Source organism: Ovis aries, chromosome 17 (genome assembly GCF_016772045.2).
Source record: "Ovis aries strain OAR_USU_Benz2616 breed Rambouillet chromosome 17, ARS-UI_Ramb_v3.0, whole genome shotgun sequence".
NCBI classification, from domain to species: domain Eukaryota; kingdom Metazoa; phylum Chordata; class Mammalia; order Artiodactyla; family Bovidae; genus Ovis; species Ovis aries.
The window spans coordinates 2,058,662-2,078,766 of NC_056070.1; the positions used below are offsets into that span (position 1 = coordinate 2,058,662).

The 20,105-nt window shown below is 38.8% G+C and overlaps 1 protein-coding gene and 1 long non-coding RNA gene across 22 annotated transcripts in view; one reads left to right on the forward strand and one right to left on the reverse strand.

Annotated features, from left to right (window-relative positions):
• LOC132658028 (uncharacterized) overlaps positions 1-4,505 on the reverse strand; it is a 44,508-nt gene extending 40,003 nt beyond the window's left edge. Inside the window, exon 1 of the long non-coding RNA XR_009596975.1 lies at positions 3,762-4,505. This is a non-coding gene — a long non-coding RNA (uncharacterized LOC132658028). The remainder of the gene's footprint in view (positions 1-3,761) is intronic.
• A 247-nt stretch (positions 4,506-4,752) lies between these two features.
• The window catches only part of MAP9 (microtubule associated protein 9), a 57,003-nt gene continuing 41,650 nt past the window's right edge, over positions 4,753-20,105 (forward strand). For 15 of the 21 annotated variants that reach the window (XM_027980316.3, XM_027980312.3, XM_027980313.3 and 12 more), the window contains exons 1-5: positions 4,753-4,870; positions 5,808-5,953; positions 6,683-6,767; positions 7,814-8,131; positions 15,724-15,953. In XM_027980316.3, coding sequence (XP_027836117.1) covers positions 5,879-5,953; positions 6,683-6,767; positions 7,814-8,131; positions 15,724-15,953 — 708 coding nt within the window. In that variant the 5' untranslated portion in view covers positions 4,753-4,870; positions 5,808-5,878. Of the gene's footprint in view, positions 4,871-4,952; positions 5,162-5,612; positions 5,668-5,807; positions 5,954-6,682; positions 6,768-7,813; positions 8,132-15,723; positions 15,954-20,105 lie in introns of those variants that run through there. The other 6 variants (XM_060400913.1, XM_042234240.2, XM_060400910.1 and 3 more) reach the window with 3 other exon arrangements.

Here is a 20,105-nt window from a genome sequence, read left to right on the forward strand (position 1 = left end):
TCATAAGGGATTTGATTTAGCTCATACCTGAATGGTCTAGCAGTTTTCCTTACTTTCTTCAATTTAAGTCTAAATTTGGCAATAAGGAGCTCATGATCTGAGCCAGAGTCAGCTCCTGGTCTTGTTTTTGTTGACTATATAGAGCTTCTCCATCTTTGGCTACAAAGAATATAATCAATCTGATTTCAGTGTTGACCATCTGGTGATGTCCATGTGTAGAGTCTTCTCTTGTGTTGTTGGAACAGGGTGTTTGTTATGACCAGTGCATTTTCTTGGCAAAGCTCTATTAGTCTTTGCCCTGCTTCCTTCCGCATTCCAAGGCCAAATTTGCCTGTTACTCCAGGTGTTTCTTGACTTCCTACTTTTGCATTCCAATCCCCTATAATGAAAAGGACATCTTTTTGGGGTGTTAGTTCTAAAAGATCTTGTAGGTCTTCATAAAAGCGTTCAACTTCAGCTTCTTCAACGTTACTGGTTGGGGCATAGACTTGGATAACTGTGATACTGAATTGTTTGCCTTGGAGACAAACAGAGATCATTCTGTCATTTTTGAGATTGCATCCAAGTACTGCATTTCGGACTCTTTTGTTGACCATGATAGCTACTCCATTTCTTCTAAGGGATTCCTGCCCGCAGTAGTAGATGTAATGGTCATCTGAGTTAAATTCACCCATTCCAGTCCATTTTAGTTCGCTGATTCCTAGAATGTCAACATTCACCCTTGCCATCTCTTGTCTGACCACTTTCAATTTGCCTTGATTGATGGACCTGACATTCCAGGTTCCTATGCAATATTGCTCTTTACAGCATCGGATCTTGCTTCTATCACCAGTCACATCTACAACTGGGTATTGTTTTTGCTTTGGCTCCATCCCTTCTTTCTTTCTGGAGTTATCTCTCCACTGATCTCCAGTAGCATATTGGGCACCTAATGACCTGGGGAGTTCCTCTTTTGGTATCCTATCATTTTGCCTTTTCATACTGTTCATGGGGTTCTCAAGGCAAGAATACTGAAGTGGCTTGCCATTCCCATCTCCAGGAGACCACATTCTGTCAGGCCTCTCCACCATGACCCGCCCGTCTTGGGTTGCCCCACAGGCATGGCTTGGTTTCATTTAGATTAAGCGCGCGAGAGGAGCAACCCCACGTCCGAGGTCAGTGGCCACCGGGAGGAGACACCCCGGGTCTGAGGTCAGGGCGGCGGCCTGGAGGAGCTACCTTATGTCCGAGGCCAGTGGCAGCAGGGAGGAGCCACCCATGCCCGAGGCCAGAGCCAGCGGCCAGGAGGAGCAACCTGAGGAGTGGTGGCTGGGCAGGCACAGGAGGGCCTAGAGGAGCTATCCCACATTGAAGGTCAGAAACAGCGGCAGTAAGAAGATACCTCTTGTCCAAGGTAAGGAACAGTGGCTGTGCTTTGCTGGAGCAGCCGTGAAGAGATACCCCACGCCAAGGCAAGAGAAAGCCAAGGAAGATGGTAAGTGTTGCAAGAGGGCATCACAGGGCAGACACACTGAAACCATATTGCAAAGCTATAGCCATTTAAACAGTATGATACTGGCACAAAAATAAAGATATAGAACAAGATAGAAACCTCAGAAATAAACCTATGGACCTATGGTCAATTAATCTTTGGTAAAGAAGGCAAGATTATACAGTGTTGGAAAGATAGTCTCTTCAACAAATGGTGCTGGGAAATCTGTACAGCTATACATAAAAAAAATTAAATTAGATAATTCTTTAATACCATATTTTTTAAAAAGTTCAAAAAGGATTAAAGATCTAAATATGAGACTGCACATTATAAAACTCCTAGAGGAAAACTGAACACTCTCTGACATAAATTGCAGCAATATTTTTTTTGATACATGTCCCAGAATAATGGAAATAAAAACAAAGACAAATGGGACCTACTTAAACACAAAAGCTTTTGCACAGCAAAGGAAACAAACAAAATGAAAAGACAACCCACTGATTGGGAGAAAATATTTGCAGATGATGTGACCAACATAGGATTAGTCTCCAAAATTTACAGACATGATAAGCTCATGATACTAACAGCATCAAAACAAACAAGCCAATCAATAAGAGAACAGAAGACATAGATATTTCTCCAAAGAGATGTTCAGATGGTCAAGAGGCACATGAAAATGAAAATGTTCAACATTGCTAATTATTAGAGAAATATGAATCAAAACTACAATGAAATATCACCTCATAACAGCCAGAATGGCTACCACCAAAAAATGAACAAACAATAAATGCTGGAGGAGGTGTGGAGAGAAGGGAACCCCCCTACTCTGTTAGTGGGAATGTAAATTGGTATAGCCACTATGGAGAACAGTATGTAGGTTCCTTAAAAAACTAAAAATAGAATTACCATATGGACATATGCAGGGCCCCACAATCCCACTCCTGGGCATATATCTAGAGAAAAACATGATCTGAAAGGATACAGACATCCCAATGTTTATTGAAGCACTGTTACAATAGCAAGACACGGAAGCAACCTAGAATGGATAAAGAAGATATGGTATACATATACATATACAATTGAATATTAATCAACCATTAAAAAGAATAAACCAATGCCATTTGCAGCAACATGGGCCTAGAGATTGCCATAGTAAGTATAAGTAAGTCAGACAGAGAAGGAAAAATAGCATCTGACATCCCTTATATGTGGAATCTGAAAAGAAATGATACAGATCAATGTACAAAACAGAAAGACACCCATAGGCTTAGAGAACAATCTTATGGTTGTAGGGGGGAAAGCATGAAGGAAAGGGATAGTTAGTGAGTTGGGGTGGACGTGTACTCACTGCTATATTTAAAACAGATAATCAACAACAACCTACTTACTGTATAGCACATGGAACACTGCTCAATGTAATGTAGCAGCTTGGATGGAAGGGGAGTTTGGGGGAGAATACATACATGTATATGAGAAGCCGAGTCCCTTAACTGTTCACCTGAAACTATCAGAACATTGATAATCGGCTATAATCCAATACAAAGTAAAAAGTTAAGAAAGAATTTCCTGAAAACTTCGAAGTTAAGCAAATGTTGATCAAACTAAATTTTTTCAAACAAGTTGACCATAAACTGAACACTGCATTTAAAAAGTTGCATTGCACAGATTGTTAAAAGCATGGACTGTCTTTTAAAAAAAAACTGAATTTAGTATTTCTTGGTATGCACACTTAGTTTTTCAGCATATTGATTTATTAAACTTGTATCCACTGTGATTTCTTTATAAATAAATTGTTGAAGAAGTGAAAAAAATTCAGAGGTGGGGGAAAAATACTGAGAACAATTTAATTAGTATTACTAGTCAATAATAATAAATTCAGACAATTCAATTAGGATTAAGCTTCTAAATTAAAAAAAAATAGTAGAAATCCTTGTTATTTTAAGGTCTCTAAAGGAGTGTCTTTTTCTTTTGCTTCTTTTGCTTATGTTAAGGATTACCTATGCTAGTTAAGTGCTGTTATTTTTGGTTACTTTATCAGCACACAGTCCTCTGTCTTCTTAGATTATTTTGTTGACTGATTTAATTTTAGCCAGAATATCCACTGAGTACATACCCAAAGCATTTACATTAAAGAAACACTTGGAATGGGTTTTAAGCTGTGTGGACAAGGAATGACTTCTGTACAGGCCCTTTGTGGCTGAGTTACATAGAGTGTTATCTAACACTGATGGAATGCAATTCCAGGCAACCTTTCAAGTATTCCATCTGCATAATTTCGTTCAATACTCACAGCAACGCTATTAGCCAGTTCACCTCTGTTCAGTCACTCAGTCGTCTCGGACTCTTTGCTACCCCATGCACGGGAGCACGGCAGGCTTCCCTGTCCATCACCAATACCCAGCAGCTTGCTCAAACTCATGTCCATCGAGTAGTTGATGCCATCCAACCATCTCATCCTCTGTCGTCCCCTTCTCCGCCTGCCCTCAATCTTTCCCAGCATCAAGGTCTTTTCCAATGAGTCAGTTCTTCGCGTCGGATGGCCAAAGTATTGGAGCTTCAGCTTCGACATCATTCCTTCAAATGAATATTCAGGACTGATTTCCTTTAGGATGGACTGGCTGGATCCCCTTGCAGTTCAAGGGACTCTCAAAAGTCTTCTCCAACACCACAGTTCAAAAGCATCAATTCTTTGGCGCTCAGCTTTCTTTATGGCTATTAAGGTTACTATTAATATTATACTTCCTTTTTTTTTTTTCTTTTTTAAATACAGAAGAGGAAACTAGGGTATACAGACCTTAACTTGCAGGACATCACATGGACAGAGAACGGTGCGCCAGGATTCAAATGTGCCCTTTGACTCCTGAGCCTGCAAGAGTCATTATCTTGCCTTTCTGTCCCATCTGTCAGAGCATTAGTCCGTCAGTACACTACTCCGATTCACAGAACTTCGTATCTGTGACAACCTCGGCAAAACAACGGATATGCTTTGCGCTGATGAAACCCCTCATGCCGCTGGCAGGCGCCAACTCTCAGTGCGCAGGCGCCAACTCTCAGGCAGCCGGACGGGTCCCGTCTCCTGGGTAACGGCTGAGGCACAGGCGACAGGTAAAACACCCTTCTCCCCAGACCCAGAGGGCTGACGTCATTTCCTTCCTCTGGGCGGTCGCCTCAGTGACACGTAGGGCTGCAAGGCGGTGTTAGATACCCGAGGCCCGGGGCGGGAGAAGTCACTTCCTCCCAGCGATCCTGTATCCTAGCAACCGCCCCCCACCTCCGTTCTTAGTCCCGCCTCCACGCTTCCTAAGAAGCCAGGTCTCTGAAAGCAGCCAGGCGCAGGCCGGGGAGAGGGGCCAGCCGCTGGGTTCTCGGGTCGCGGGCTGCCCTCCGCAGGCAAGTCAGGTGAGTACAGAAGGAGGGACTTGCGGGTCGCGGAGAACTGGGGCCAGAGCCGCGCTCTGCTGTGCACTGGCCTGGCTAGTGGCGGCTGCTGGGTCGGCCGCGATGGGCCGAGGGGTTAGGCACAGGGCGCCACCTTGCTGGGCCAGAGCAGTCCCCGCGCGCTGCGGAGGGCAGCGAGACGGCCGGCAGCCTCTTCCTGGAGCAACTGGAAACCTTCACGGGACCATTTGACACTGATTTTGTAAAGCTTCATCTTGTTTTATCTAATTGTGTTAACATTTTTGTGAAAAGGTAGAGTGAAAGAAAAAAAATTTTAATGATGATGTTTTAGATGATCGTTTATGCTGACAGTAGTCTTCTTTTAAATAAGTATAGCTTTTAAATAAATGTAGACTTTTCATTTTTAAAATAAAAGTAGCCTTTTAAATACTTTTAAATAAGTATTGCCTCTTTTGTAGGCAATATTATACTCTTGAATGGAAGAGAGGTAGAAAAGTTTCTATTTTAATTGGCAACAAGCCATTGCGCTCATTACTCGAGTTAGTGCAATAATTGTAAAACTTACTTAGAATAATAAAATAATTGTAAAACTACTTCAAGATAACTTAAGTTTGAATTTTCTTTTCTCTTTGAAAACCAGTTTGTTGTTAGAATTTGCCATTTATTTTCAAGAACTCTGTTGAAGTGAACATGCAGCTCAATGATGCTTTTCTTGTTTTTGTTTGGCTTTTCTGATGGTCAGATGGCAACCCACTCCAGTTCTCTTGCCTGGAAAATCCCATGGACGGAGGAGCATGGTAGGCTACAGTCCATGGGGTGGCAAAGAGTCGGACACGGCTGAGCAACTTCACTTTCTGGTGGTCAAGGAAGCATTAAATATAATAATACAAATTCTCAAGCATGCAAAAATGTCTGACTTGTTTTTTGTGTGTTTCAGCCAACATCAGAGGTTGAATTATTCCTATCATTTGTTAGCCACTTTATAAAGGTCAAGAATTAAAACACACTATGTCTGATGAAGTTTTTAGCACAACTTTGGCATATACAAAGAGTCCAAAAGTCACCAAAAGAACTACTTTCCAGGTAAAGTATTTTTATTTTGAATGATTTTACAAGGTAATTCCTGTATTAGGAATATTGGACTTGAAAATAATCCTAGAGCAGTCCTATATAGAGCATGAGTAAATCCTATGTTTCTTTTGAGACTTTGCAGATGATTGTATTTGGGCTCTAGTATTACCAGCTCTTCTGTGTGGCTTTAAGACTACTAAACTAAATACTAGGTTCTTACTATATTAAAAGTTAAATTCGCTTGTGAAAGTTAAATAGCAGCTTCTAATTGCCATTTTCATATAAAGATTGTTATTTTTTTTTTCTGGTTTAACATAATAACATGTAAGTTTTCTCTGTCCAGTTGCTACAATTTTGAACTGAACGTCTCAATTTATGGTATTGATTACATCTGTTAATAGCAATATGCTGAAACAAAAGATCATAAAGAATACCAGTTTCTTCCAAAATATCAGTTTATAATGAACCTGGTCCAGATAGAGTCCCTCAATTAATTTTCTTGGTGTTGTCTGTCTTGTTTAACTGTAAGTTCCATGAAAAAAGAGGTCGTCTGTGATGTTCTGTGTTGCCTCTTAGAGTTTGGGTGCATGGCATAAAGTAGGGTTTCAGTAAATATTTGTTAGATGAATGAAATCTGAGTTTTAAAGCAGTTATTAATCAAGCATTATTTGTTTAAATAATTAGTTCTACATATGAGAGTACACAGTTGGGTGGAGACTGATTTTAATTATCTCATTTCAGGATGAGCTAATAAAAGCAATTACAGCTCGCTCAGCCAGACAGAGAAGTTCTGAATACTCAGATGACTTTGACAGTGATGAGACTGGTATGTGAGAACATGAGAAAAGAAATGTCTTCTTTTTGCTTCCTTAATTATGTATAGCCCAAATCTGAAAACAAAACAAAACAGAAATCACCATTCTAAAATAATACCAGTGAATTCACTGGTTTTAGGTCTCCAGCTTTTTAATGAATAAAGTCACTCTTAATTTTCAAGAAGTTGTATGATTGTCCTTGTTCTTTTTCTGAATGTGTATAGATCTGCTTGTCAGTGGTAAATTATAGTGGAGATGATGAGTTCATCTTTAAGGCCAACCCTATGAGACCTACAGTGAGGTAATAATTAGGGACCATAAAACTGAACTTTGGGTACATCAGAATCACTTTTATAATGCTTTTTCTAAATCAAGGTGTTTTGCCTGTGAAAGGGAATCAGTTTTAAAAACCCAGTATATCAGTACTGTATGATTAATTTGGTTTCTTTGGTTATGTAAGATATTGACATTTCACATTTCAAGATAAACATGCAAAATTCTGAACTTGAAATTCAGTGTTTTATTCTTTGATATTCAGTGAATAACTCTTGGTGTTCTCTGGAAAAGGTACCAGAACAATAGTTAAATCATTACTGTATAGTTAAGTTAGCATTCTTTATTCTTCTCGAAATAAAATCTAATACTCTGGTATGGATGGAATAGCATTTCCAAAATTTTAATGGAAAAACATTGTTAGCTACTTCTTCCATTTACAAATATTCTTGATTTTATATGATGAAGTTTTTGGAAAAAAAAAAAAAGTATTAGAGTCCAAAATCTAAATGTCTGTGACTGATTGTTGTTTTGAAGAACCTTTGAATGACTTCTCTCGGAGCAAGCACAGTGCTTGAGTTGATACACTATTCATACTCAGTATGTTTTAAATAAATGAAACTGAAATTTTTAATTTTTAGACTGCCCAAGTTAGGAGTTTTCTTAGGGTTCCAAATCTATTCACAGTTGTAAATTCGTATCTAGTCTTTAAGGTAATGTTTTTGATTGATGTAACCTTTAAAGCTTTAAAATGTACTATTGAAAATATTTTTCTATTTTTCAGTTTCCTTAGGTGATTTTTCTGACACCTCAGTAGATGAAAATTCAGTTAAGAAAAAAATGAATAATTTTCACATATCAGATGATGAAGAAAACAATTCTCCCAAACTGTCTTTTTTGAAAACCAAGAAATCAAGCAATGATGTGAGGAAACATGAGCCAGTAGTCTCTATCAAAAACGATGACATTGCACTTGATAATGGTGAAGGCATGATTGTAAATCCCTTACCTGAATCTCAAAGTAAACAACAGGAAGTTGAAAAAGAGAAAATTAAAATGGAAACTAAACCTAGAATTCTTCCAATCAAAAGTACATCTTCAGGTAATTTGTTGGTTTGGTTTGGTTTAGTCGCTAAGTTGTGTTGGACTCTTTGCAGTCCCATGGACTGTAGCCCGCCAGGCTCCTCTGTCCATGGGATTTTACAGGCAAGAATACTAGAGTGGATCAAAAGTACTTCTTCAGGTAATTTGTTAGGTTACTGTAATTGCATTTCTTGAAAATTTATTTTAAGATAATTACAAAATATTTTTACATAGAGGCTAATAAATATTTAAGAAAAAAGACTTAACTTTTCAATTTTACAGATATAAATAAAAATAATAGAAGTATAGACAATGAAAGTGAAAATGTTTGTCTCTCAGTCCTGTCTGACTCTTTGTGACCCAATGGACTGTTGCCTGCCCAGCTCCCCTGTCCATGGAATTCTCAGGGCAAGAACACTGGAGCGGGTTGCCAGTCCCTTCTCCAATGGATCTTCCTAACCCAGGGATTGAAACCAGGTCTCCTGCATTACAGGCAGATTCTTTATTGTGTGAACCACCAAGGATGCTCATATATTGGAGATCTGGCTGTGTAGAGGTTGGGTGTGTGTGTGTGTAGTAAGTCACTTCAGTTGTGTCCTACTTTTTGTGACCCTGTGTGCTGTAGCCCACCAGGCTTCTCTGTCCATGTGACTCTCCAGGCAAGAATACTGCGTGGGTTGCCATGCCGTCCTCCAGGAGATCTTCCCAACCCAGGGGTCGAACCCACGTCTCTTATGTCTCCTGTATTGGCAGGCAGGTTCTTTACCACTAGTGGGACCTGGGAAACCCAGAACCATAGAGGAAAGCTGTAATTTTAAGGAAAGTCTGGAGGCTTAAATAGTAAGAGCAATAACACCTCTCCCTCCTGTCCTCCAACCCCCATTTCAAATATACAAATGTCAGACAAATATTCTGGCAAATGACTGCCCCAGTGCTGCTCTAACCCTAATGTCTGGAGTGTGAGATTGATTAGAAAAGATTCCATTGTAGTTACATCGCTAAAAACAAAATTGGAGCTTATAGGCCTTAGAGAGGCTGGATGTGGATGACTGAAAGTTCTTTGGCTTCCTATCAGACACCAGCAGAGATGCAAGACTGAATGAATGCAGGAGGTGGAAGAACTTTGAGCGTCCACGTCCAGCCTCACTGAGACATATGAGCTCCAATTTTGCTTTTAGCAGTGTAACTACAATGGAATCCTTTCTAATGCATCTCACACTCCAGACATTAGGGTTAGAGAGCAGCATTGGGGCTAGTCCTAAAGAATCATTTCCATGCAGCCATTTGCCAGAATATCCATGTGACATTTGTATATTTGAAATGGGGGTGGGGGAGAGAGGTGTTGTTACTCTTATCATTTAAGCCTCCAGACTTTCCTTAAGAGAATCTCCATTTGGTTTCTCTGTTCCCCAGGAAAATCCACTAAAACTCAGTTTTCTGTGGGGAAGTTCCTGGTATGACCATTACAGTAGTTTCTCCACAATTCTACTGAGCCCTGGGCATAGTGGAGCAGGGATGGAGTGAAGCAGGCACCAACTGCCGTGAGATTCCCTGGGCTACCATGCAGGGACAACAGCATAGAAGGTGAAGGATTTGGGGTCTTCCAGTCTTTTTCTATTTTATGGAAAACAATAGGAGTTGATACTAACCTTCACAAAAACCTCTTTCCTTTATATCATCATTAAATACAATACTGGTATGAAATACTTTTCATACTTTATGTATTGGATAGCACTGATAACCTCAGGCAAAGCTTTATTTCAGATATGTATTAGGGACCCACTCCTTTTTCCACCCCTGACAATCCTATCCACTTTTAAATGAGAAGATATGACTCAGCAATGATACTAGGGAAAAAGCCACTATATGTTAATTATGTATGACCTTAGCAATAGGGTAAGCCTTACTGTCTTCATAAGGAGGGAGAGGAGCCATGCTTTCCCTTCCTACAGAATTGTTTGAAGAATGTACCCAGGTGGCACAGTGGTAAAGAATCCACTTGCCAATGCAGGAGATGCAGGAGAGGTGGGTTTGATCCCTGGGTCGGAGAGATCCTCCGGGAGGAGGACTCCAGTATCTTGCCTGGAAAGTTCCATGGACGGAGGAGCCTGGCAGGCGGGCTATAGTCCTATGAGGTTGCAAAGAGTCAGACATGACAGCACACACTCATCACACTAAAGTATAAACGTCTACAAAAGTGTAAGCACAAGGTCTAATGAAACAGAATTTACTTGCTAAAATGTACCTTACCAGTGTGCTGAGTAAGATAAAAAAATGGAGAGAAGGGAAACATAATCAAATAGTGAATAATCCAATACATCACCATTTCCCCCAGTATTTTCCACAGTTTGTTCATTGTATTAAGGGGAAAACACAGTTATAGAAATTTTAAACCAATTTCTTCATGAGAGAACTTCTTGGAACCATTAGTAAAGACATATGCACAGTGAATCTTTATGAAAGATAGAGTATGTAGTATTCCCTAGTCCTAGTTGAATTTAAAAAACTATTTTTATAGATTATGTTTATCCTATTTGTCCTGATTCTGAAAAGTTTTCATTAGGTAATAAGAAACTGTGAGCATACTATAAAAGCTAAAACTTAGTTGGATATAGATATAAGTATATAATTAAAACTTTATGGTACATAATCAGCAATAATCCATCTATTTTAATACCTTTTTTAAAACCTGTGACAAATTAAAATGAATAGAGAAATACTGTACTTTGACCACAAGATGGCCCCAGGATTATGAATGTGCAATACTGAATTTTTAAACAGTCATTAACCATTTGCAATTCAGTATATGTAGTATAAAAATAATTACTGAAATAGGTAATCATTTACATTTGATAATGAAACAAGACATTTTGATAATGTATAGACTTTTTTTTTCTTTCTGAAAACTTAATGCTTCTGGAAGTGGAATTTTGGTATAAAATATTTGAAATCATTATTCCAAGGTTATTCAAGTTGAAGGAAAAAGTTGAGTCTGCTGGTTAGTGCCTGGCATGTAGAATTCTTTAAATATTTGAATATATAAATGAATAATTTATTCATTAAAGAAGAAATATATAAATGAATAATTTATTCATTAAAGAAGTAATATGGTTTACAAGTTTAGCTCTATCTAAATTTTTAGACTTTTTCTTTATCATGTTTGGAACTTAATATTTTTAATATCATGAGATATTGCTGAATATCATTTAATGCTTTATAAAAATATTAGAACCTGAAAGTTTCCTTTGTTCTCGCTTGTCTACTGTTCAGTTCAGTCACTTAGTCATGTCCAACTGTTTGCCACCCCATGGACTGCAGCATGCCAGGCTTCCCTGTTGATCACCAGCTCCCGACAAGACCCAGTTTCCCCCTCAGTCAGTCTCTCCCATCAGGAAGCTTCCACAAGCCTCTTATCTTTCTCCATCAGAAGACAGACAGAATGAAAACCACAGTAACAGAAAACTAACCAAACTGATCACATGAACCACAGCCTGTCTAGCTCAATGAAACTATGAGCTATGCCTTGTAGGGGCAACCAAGATAGACAGGTCATGGTGGAGAGTTCTGACCAAACGTGGTCCACTGGAGAGGGGAATGGCAAATCACTTCACTATTCTTACCTTGAGAACCCCATGAACAGTATGAAAAGGCAAAACGATAGGACACTGAAAGATGAACTCCCCAGGTTGGTAGGTGCCCAGTATGCTACTGGAGATCAGTGGAGAAATAACTCCAGAAAGAATGAAGAGACGGAGTCAAAATGAAAACAACACCCAGTTGTGGATATGATGGGTGATGGAAGTAAAGTCCAATGTTGTAAAGAGCAGTATTGCATAGGAACCTGAAATGTTCGGTCCATGAATCAAGGCAAATTTGAAGTGGTCAAACAGGAGATGGCAAGAGTGAACACTGACATTTTAGGAATCAGTGAACTAAAATGAACTGGATTGAGCAAATTTAATTTAAATGACCATTATATCTACTACTGTGGGCAAGAATCCCTTAGAAGAAATGAAGTAGCCATCATAGTCAACTAAAGAGTCCAAAATGTAGTACTTGGATGCAGCCTCAAAAATGACAGAATGATCTCTGTTCATTTCCAAGGCAAACCATTCAATATCTCAGTAATCCAAGTCTGTGCCCCAAACAGTAATGCTGAAGAAGCTGAAGTTGAATGGTTCTATGAAGACCTACAAGACCTTTTAGAACTAACACCCCAAAAAGATGTCCTCTTCATTATAGAGGACTGGAATGCAAAAGTAGGAAGTCAAGAGCTAACTGGATTAATGGGCAAATTTGCCTTTGGAGTACAAAATGAAGCAGGGCAAGGGCTAATAGAGTTTTGCCAAGAGAACACACTGGTCATAGCAAACACCCTCTTCCAAGAGAAGACTCTATACATGGACATCACCAGATGGTCGATACCCAAACCGAACTGATTATATTCTTTGCAGCCAAAGATGGAGAAGCTCTATACAATCAGCAAGAACAAGACCGGGAGCTGACTGTGGCTCAGATCATGAACTCCTTATTGCCAAATTCAGACTTAAATTTTCTGCTGTAAAAAGTACAATAATCAAACTCTTTCACTTTATCAGGTAATGGTCACATTGATGGTGATTGTAGAAAGTAATTTTTACAAGGTATGCTGTCTTTGTTTTAACTTTAAAGCAGGAACACCTTGACTCCATTAGCATTGGAGCCAGGGTACTCCTGCTTTAATTCCACAAACTAGAGTTTAATACCATAGGCACATGAGCTCTTTGTTCCTCATTTTATTTATCTGTAAAAGGGGCCAATAGTTGAACCACTGCAAGGAGTTTGAGGCAATTAAATGAGTTTATGTATCTGAAGGGTTTAGAGCAATCTGGCATAAATTAAGCATGCTATAAATGCTTTCACAATTCACTTTATTATTCAGCGTTTGTTCCTAGGCAGATCATTTTATTTATCCACACATATTTGTTGTTTGTATGATATGTCTCCCTGTTACAAGCACTGTGAAGGTAACTGTGACTGCAGCGTTAGAGATGTGGTACCAGTCCTCCAAGACTGTCTTACTCATTTGGGCTGCTGTAATCAAATACTTCCCAAATACTACTGGGGCTTCCCGGATGGCGCTAGTGGTAAAGAACCCACCTGGCAATGCAGGAGATGCAGGTTCAGTCCCTGGGTTGGGAGGATCCCCTGGAGGAGGAAATGGCAACCCATTCCAGTATTCTTGCCAGGAAAATCCCAAGGACTGTGGAGCCTGGTGGGCTACAGTCCATGGATTCATCAAGAGTCAAACCTGACTGAAGTAGCTTAGCAGCACAGCACAACCAGAAACTTCAAACTGGGTGAATTATAACCGACAAAAATCTGTTTCTCACAGTTCTGGAGGACGAAAGTCTGAGGTCACAGGGCTCATAGGGTTGGTTAGGGTCCTTTTCCACGTTGCAGGCTTCCCATTGTAGCTTTACATGGTGGAAAGGGCAAGGGAACTTTCTAGAACATTATTTTTAGGCCACTAATTCCATTCATGAAGGTCTGCCTGTATGACATAATCACCTCCCAAAGGTCTTACTTCCTAATATATCACTTTTGGGGTTAAGATTTCAATGTAAGAATGGTAGTTGTGAGTGGCTAGAGGGAGAGGGAAAAGGAAATTGCTGGTCAAAAGGTGTAAAGTTTCAGTTAGCAAGGTGAACAAGTTCTAGAGTTCTGCTGTATGGCTTTGTGCCTTTAGGTAATAATACTGTATTCTGCAATTAAAATTTTCTTAAGAGAATGGATCTCCTGTTCAGTGTTGTTATTACAGTAAAAAAGACTCAAAACCTTTTATCAAGCTTTATATGATATTCTGCTTAAATGGAGATTCCAAAGACAAGCAGGCATTTGTCAGGAGAAGCCAGAAGTGGACATCCTAGGCAAAGGAAGAACTAGGGTAAAAGTTTGGTGGCAAGAGAGGTGGCCCAACTGCAGAAGGAGAGCGAGCCCAGCATATCAGGACAGATTACCAGGGGAGTGTGCCAGCGACGAGGCAGCACCGCTAGCCAGGGACGAGACTGAAACCTTTATACTGTTCAGAGGCAATGAACTTGCAGGACTGGGTGATGGGGAGCCACTGAAGAATTTTGTGGAGAGGGGTGGTGTGATCTGATTTGTGTTTTATAAACATTGCTGAGGCAGTAATCTAGGCAAGACTGGATAAGGAACTGACAGTGGGGTTGCAGAAAGTGGGATAAATGAGAGATATTTAGAGGTAGAGTCAATAGGATATCATGACGCTTTGGATTTTGAGGGAGGAATATAGGATAACTCTTGGATTTTTAATTGGACATTTGACCAGAATTTAGGACATACCTAAAATTGGCAGTTAAACATTTATAGTGGTTCCAATTAGGTCTGACTCTAGAATCTTCTAGCAGGATTTATAACCCCACTTACCAATAAAAAGAAAGGTATTCAATTTTGCAGCTTTGTCAGAAGAATACATTGGTAGGACAGTGGAGAAATGTATATATATAAAAGGTGAAATTTAGGGAAAAGTTCATGTAAAATACCTGTATATCATGTTCTGAGGGCTAAAAGTATACCAGCATTAGATTGTTGTTTTAAACTTAAAAGTAGTGGAAATAGTAACTGAGAAATTTTAATAACTGCTGGAGAGGTTTTATGGACTCAGAGAACAGCAGCTCACAAGTTGTCGAGTTCTCCATTCCTTTTTCCAGGGACACTGGCTCTTCTACCCCTGTATCGACATCATCTTCATGCTTGTTACAGCACTTACCTTTGTCTTATAATTTTATTTGTTTACAGTCATCTCCCTCCCCAACCTCTAAAATCCTAGGACAGGGCCATTGCCAGTGTCTTTTTTCTGAGATCTGTTTATGTGAGTGATGTGGACAGGGCCTGGTGGCAGACACTCAGTAAAGGTTTGATGGCTGAACTGCCTCATTTTATAAAGGCTGAAATCAAGACATGGTTCTGTTTGTTTTAAAAAATTGTTTTTTTTTTAATGTCATCTATAATTTATTTTTATTTTTTTAATTCATTTTTTTTAACTTTACAATACTGTATTGGTTTTGCCATATATCAACGTGAATCTGCCACGAGTGTACATAAATTCCCACTCTTGAACCCCCCTCCCACCTCCCTCCCCATACCATCCCTCTGGGTTATCCCAGTGCACCAGTCCCAAGCATCCTGTATCCTGCATCGAACCTAGACTGGCGATTCATTTCTTATATGATATTATACATGTTTCAATGCCATTCTCCCAAATCATCCCGCCCTCTCACTCTCCCACAGAGTAAAAAATTGTTAATACTATGAGAGTTGATAAAGTAGAATAGTTAACTACTCACAAGAGTGAAGTATATTGGTTACTTTCAGAATGGCAGCCATTAAAAAAAATTTTTTTTGATTGTGAACTATTACATATTTTTACTTTCTGGAGTTCCTTATAGAGAAGGGTGTGGGCTTCTTCTGCAGGACAGAGTGGCAAGGTGCTTGGAAACAGGAGGGAAGTTTGGTGGCACATGGGGTGTAGGAGAAGCCATGACCATCTTAAAAATATATGTATTTTTTACTGTATTAAATGTATGAAAGCATTCTATTTTTCTGCAGAAAATAACAGCAGCCTTGAAGCAGACAGCCAATTTAAGCCTTCACCTCGACCCAGGAGCATGTTGAAAAAGCACAGCCATGGGGAGAAGAAAGATAGCCTAGGAGACAATAGAGAAACTGTCCCACACGAAGATTTAGAGGCACATTCCACACCTTCGTTCCTCCCAAGGCTGAATGACAGACAGCCAGAAGCTGAGAAGAATGCATTCTCTGAAAACCTTGATCCTGAGGTTAGCACTGTTGCTGAATTGTGTTTTGAGTTCAGGTTTTTGCATCTGATTATAAGAGAAAGAGAATATTTGTGTACATGCATGTGTGTGTGTGTGTGTGTGTGTGTGTGTGTGTGTGTGTTTTACATGTTTTCTTCAGCAAATGACAAGGAACTTTAATTTTTAGAATATATTCTATTGGGTCTAAAACTGCATTGTAAGATAGAGCAAAGATGCAGAATTATTTTGTGTACTGCTAAGAAGGAAAAAAACTGCTAATTAAGCTATAACATGCCAGTCATTATAAGATGCATCCAATATCAGAGAATGTTAAATGTGAAAAAACAGTGCAGTCCTTTTGAATCTTTGCAACACTTTAATTGCAAGTATATATTTACACGTATTTTAATTGTATAATTTATGGCCAGTGTCATTTTAGTCATTTGGTTTTAGTCACTCAACAAATGCATATTGAGTGTTCACAGCAGTGTCCTATCTTTTGTGGGATACCGCAATGGGAGTAGATATGATCCTTCAGGAGTTCATCAGGAGTTTACTGTGTACTGTCGTTAGGGAAGAACACTTGGTCTCCTGTATTTAAATTTCACTACGGCTAGGAAACTTCAACCTCACATTTCAGAAGGGATAAGTATGGGAAGAACATTCTAGCTCCACAGTCTGCTTAAGCAGATAAGAGAAAACTAAACAGTACCTGGCTAAGCTTCTTTCTTCTGACTCCTCTCTGGTTCAGAGGTGAGTAAGAGAGGTGGTACAAAGGGAGACAGAGGAAGTCCTTTGTATCACAGCTAAATGAATGCATCTCTCCAGTTCAGACCAGAAGTGTGATTACAGTAGGCTTCTTACTCCACTCTTGTCCTGTAGGTTACCTTTATCAGTAAAGCTGGCAATTTGATATAAGCCTCTCTAACTTCAGTGTGCTATGTCCTAATTTGTTATAAAAATCTGGAGAAGAGATGGGCTTATCAAAGCCAAACAGTTATTGTATATTGAATAAGATCATCTGACTGAGTGGATGTTATGGTAGTTCACACTAGCTGTTACAAGTGCCACAAATTAGACTTAAAACAACAGAAGTTTTTTCAGTTCTGGAGGTCAGAAGTTCAAAATTGAAGTGTGGGTAGGGTCATACTCTCTCTGAAGGCTCTAGAGAGAAATCCTTCCTTGCTTCTTCCAGCTTCTGGTGGTTGTCAGAAATCTTTCGTGGGCCTTGGCTGTCAGCTGCATCTCTCTAATCCCTGTCTCTGTCATCACATGGCCTTTTCCCCTTGGTCTCTGTGTCTCCCCTCACTTTCCTCTGAAAAGAGGCACCAGTCATTTGACTTAGGGTCCACCTTAGTCTAGTATATCCTCATTTTAATTAATTCCATCTGAGATTCAGGATAGACATGAATCTTGAGGTACATTATTCAGACTGGTAGTGATGCCTAACTAAATCCTCTTTGTGATGCATGTTATGTCCCTTGATTAAAGAAAAAAGTATTCTTAAAGTTTTTAAAGTAACATTATATAATGACAGAAAGTTTAATTGAAAAATATCTACTCATAATCCCACCACTTAATAACAACAATGTTCATGATTCTTATTCCCTTTGGGGCTGTTTTTCCTATACTTCAGTTCAGTTCAGGTCAGTCACTCAGTCGTGTCTGACTCTTTGCGACCCCATGAATCGCAGCACGCCAGGCCTTCCTGTCCATCACCAACTCCCGGAGTTCACTCAGACTCACGTCCATCAACTCAGTGATGCCATCTAGCCATCTCATCCTCTGTTGTCCCCTTTTCCTCCTGCCCCCAATCTCTCCCAGCATCAGAGTCTTTTCAAATGAGTCAACCCTTCACATGAGATGGCCAAAGTACTGGAGTTTCAGCTTTAGCATCATTCCTTCCAAAGAATCCCAGGGCTGATCTCCTTTAGAATGGACTGGTTGGATCTCCTTGCAGTCCAAGGGACTCTCAAGAGTCTTCTCCAACACCACAGTTCAAAAGCATCAATTCTTCAGCGCTCAGCTTTCTTCACAGTCCAATTCTCACATCCATACATGACCACAGGAAAAACCATAGCCTTGACTAGACGGACCTTTGTTGGCAAAGTAATGTCTCTGCTTTTCAATATGCTATCTAGGTTGGTCATAACTTTCCTTCCAAGGAGTAAGCGTTTTTTAATTTCACGGCTGCAGTCACCATCTGCAGTGATTTTGGAGCAATCCATTAGTGATGGAAGATGGAATGTCATGATAATTATGTATCTATACTTTTCTGTCAAATTAACTCAGTATTCCTGGGGTAAAACCTGGTCGATTATAGTAGCTTATTTTAGTGTGAGATTTTCTTAATGTTTTGTTAAGACTTCTGTGTCTGTATTTATGGAGGCAGACTATAATATTTTCCTTATAATGTTATTGTCAGGCATGGGTATCATATGAATTGGGGAGTGTCTCTTTCTTTGTTTTCTAAAATTTGGTATGAAACCAAAAATTTGGTATCATTCTTCCCATAATTGGGAGACTTCACCAGCAAAATTAAATGGGCCTAGAATTTTCTTTGTGGAGAGGTCTTTGATACTAAATTTTATTTTTTTCCTTTTTTGAATAGGAACTTTGGTATTCAGATTTGATACTGCATCAGTTTAGTAATTTTTGTCTATTTAGAAATTTGACCACTTTTTCTGAGATGCTGTATTTATAAAGTTGTTTGTGATATTCCCTTATGCTTTTGGTAGCAATAAAATTATTATGATATTCTATCTTCCATCTCTAATGTATAGTTTGTGTTTTCTGTCTTTTTTGTTAAATGTTGATAGGCATTGCCCAGTTTTGTTAAAACTTTTCTAAGAATCAGTGTTGACTGTTAGTTTTCTCTATTGTTTGTTTCCAGTTTCACTGATTTTTATTCTTTATTATTTCTTTCTTTTATTTTCTTTGGGTTTAATTTGCTTATCTTTAAGTTAGAAAATGTGTACCTTCATTTTAAGCTTTTTATTCTTTCTATCAAAACTTTTAAAAACTATGAATTTTCCTCTAATGCTTGATTAACAGCACCCATTTTTGATGACATTTATTTTCATTATCAGACTTCCCTGGTGGCTCAGATGATAAAAGCATCTGCCTATAATGCAGGAGACCCAGGTTCAGTCCCTGAGTTGGGAAGATGCCCTGGAGAAGGAAATGGCAGCCCACTCCAGTACTGTTGACAGAGTAGCCTGCTACTCCATCCATGGGGTTGCAAAGAGTCAGACACAACTGAGCAACTTCACTTTCATTTCATTATCATTCCTTTAAATATGTTTTCTAATTTTCCTTGTGATCTCTTTTTTGGTCAAATGGTTATTTTATGGTGAATGATTTTAAACTTTTAGTCTTAGACTTTTAAAGAACTGAAAGAGTAGAATAAACTAGAATAAACATTTGTAGTTTTCTTAGACTTATATACCATTTCTAAGGATCCTCATTTCTTCCTTTAGATTCATATTCCTTCTAATGTTATTTCCCTTCAATATTAAGAACTTATTTTTATTTTCCTTGTAATATAGATTTGCCAGTGACAGGTTTGCTCAATCTTTACTTATCTAGAAAAATTCACTTCATCTTCATTTTTGAAGGATGACTTAGCTGAATATGTACTTGGCTGACAGTTCTCTTCTGCTACCTCCAGCTCTTTATAGGTTTCCATTGTTCCTGAACTCTATGATTTCTGTTAGAAAATCAGCAGAAATTTATCTTGTACTCATTATATAACATTTTGAGTTTTTTTCTGACGGCTTTCAGGACTTTTTTTTTTCAAAACTTCATCTTTTTTCTTTGAATTACAATAATTTGACTACAAGGTACCTAGGTGTAGGTTTTCTTTATATTTATCTTGCTTGGGTTTCGTTGAGGTTTCAGGATCTGTAAACTGATATTTTCCATGAAAATGGAAAGTTGATTTTTTTTTCTGTTTCATTTTCCTTTCTTTTGTTTGTACTCCAGTGCACTGAAACTTCTAATATGTCTCACTGGTCTTTCATGTTCATGTTTCTGCAGTCTTTTTACCCTTTGTTTTCTTCAGTTTCTGTCTTCAGAGACTTTGAGTTCACTGCTTTTTTCTACCATATCTGATCTGCTGTTAAGTCTATCCAGTAATTTTTTTTTTTTAATTTCAGTACTATTCAACTCTGG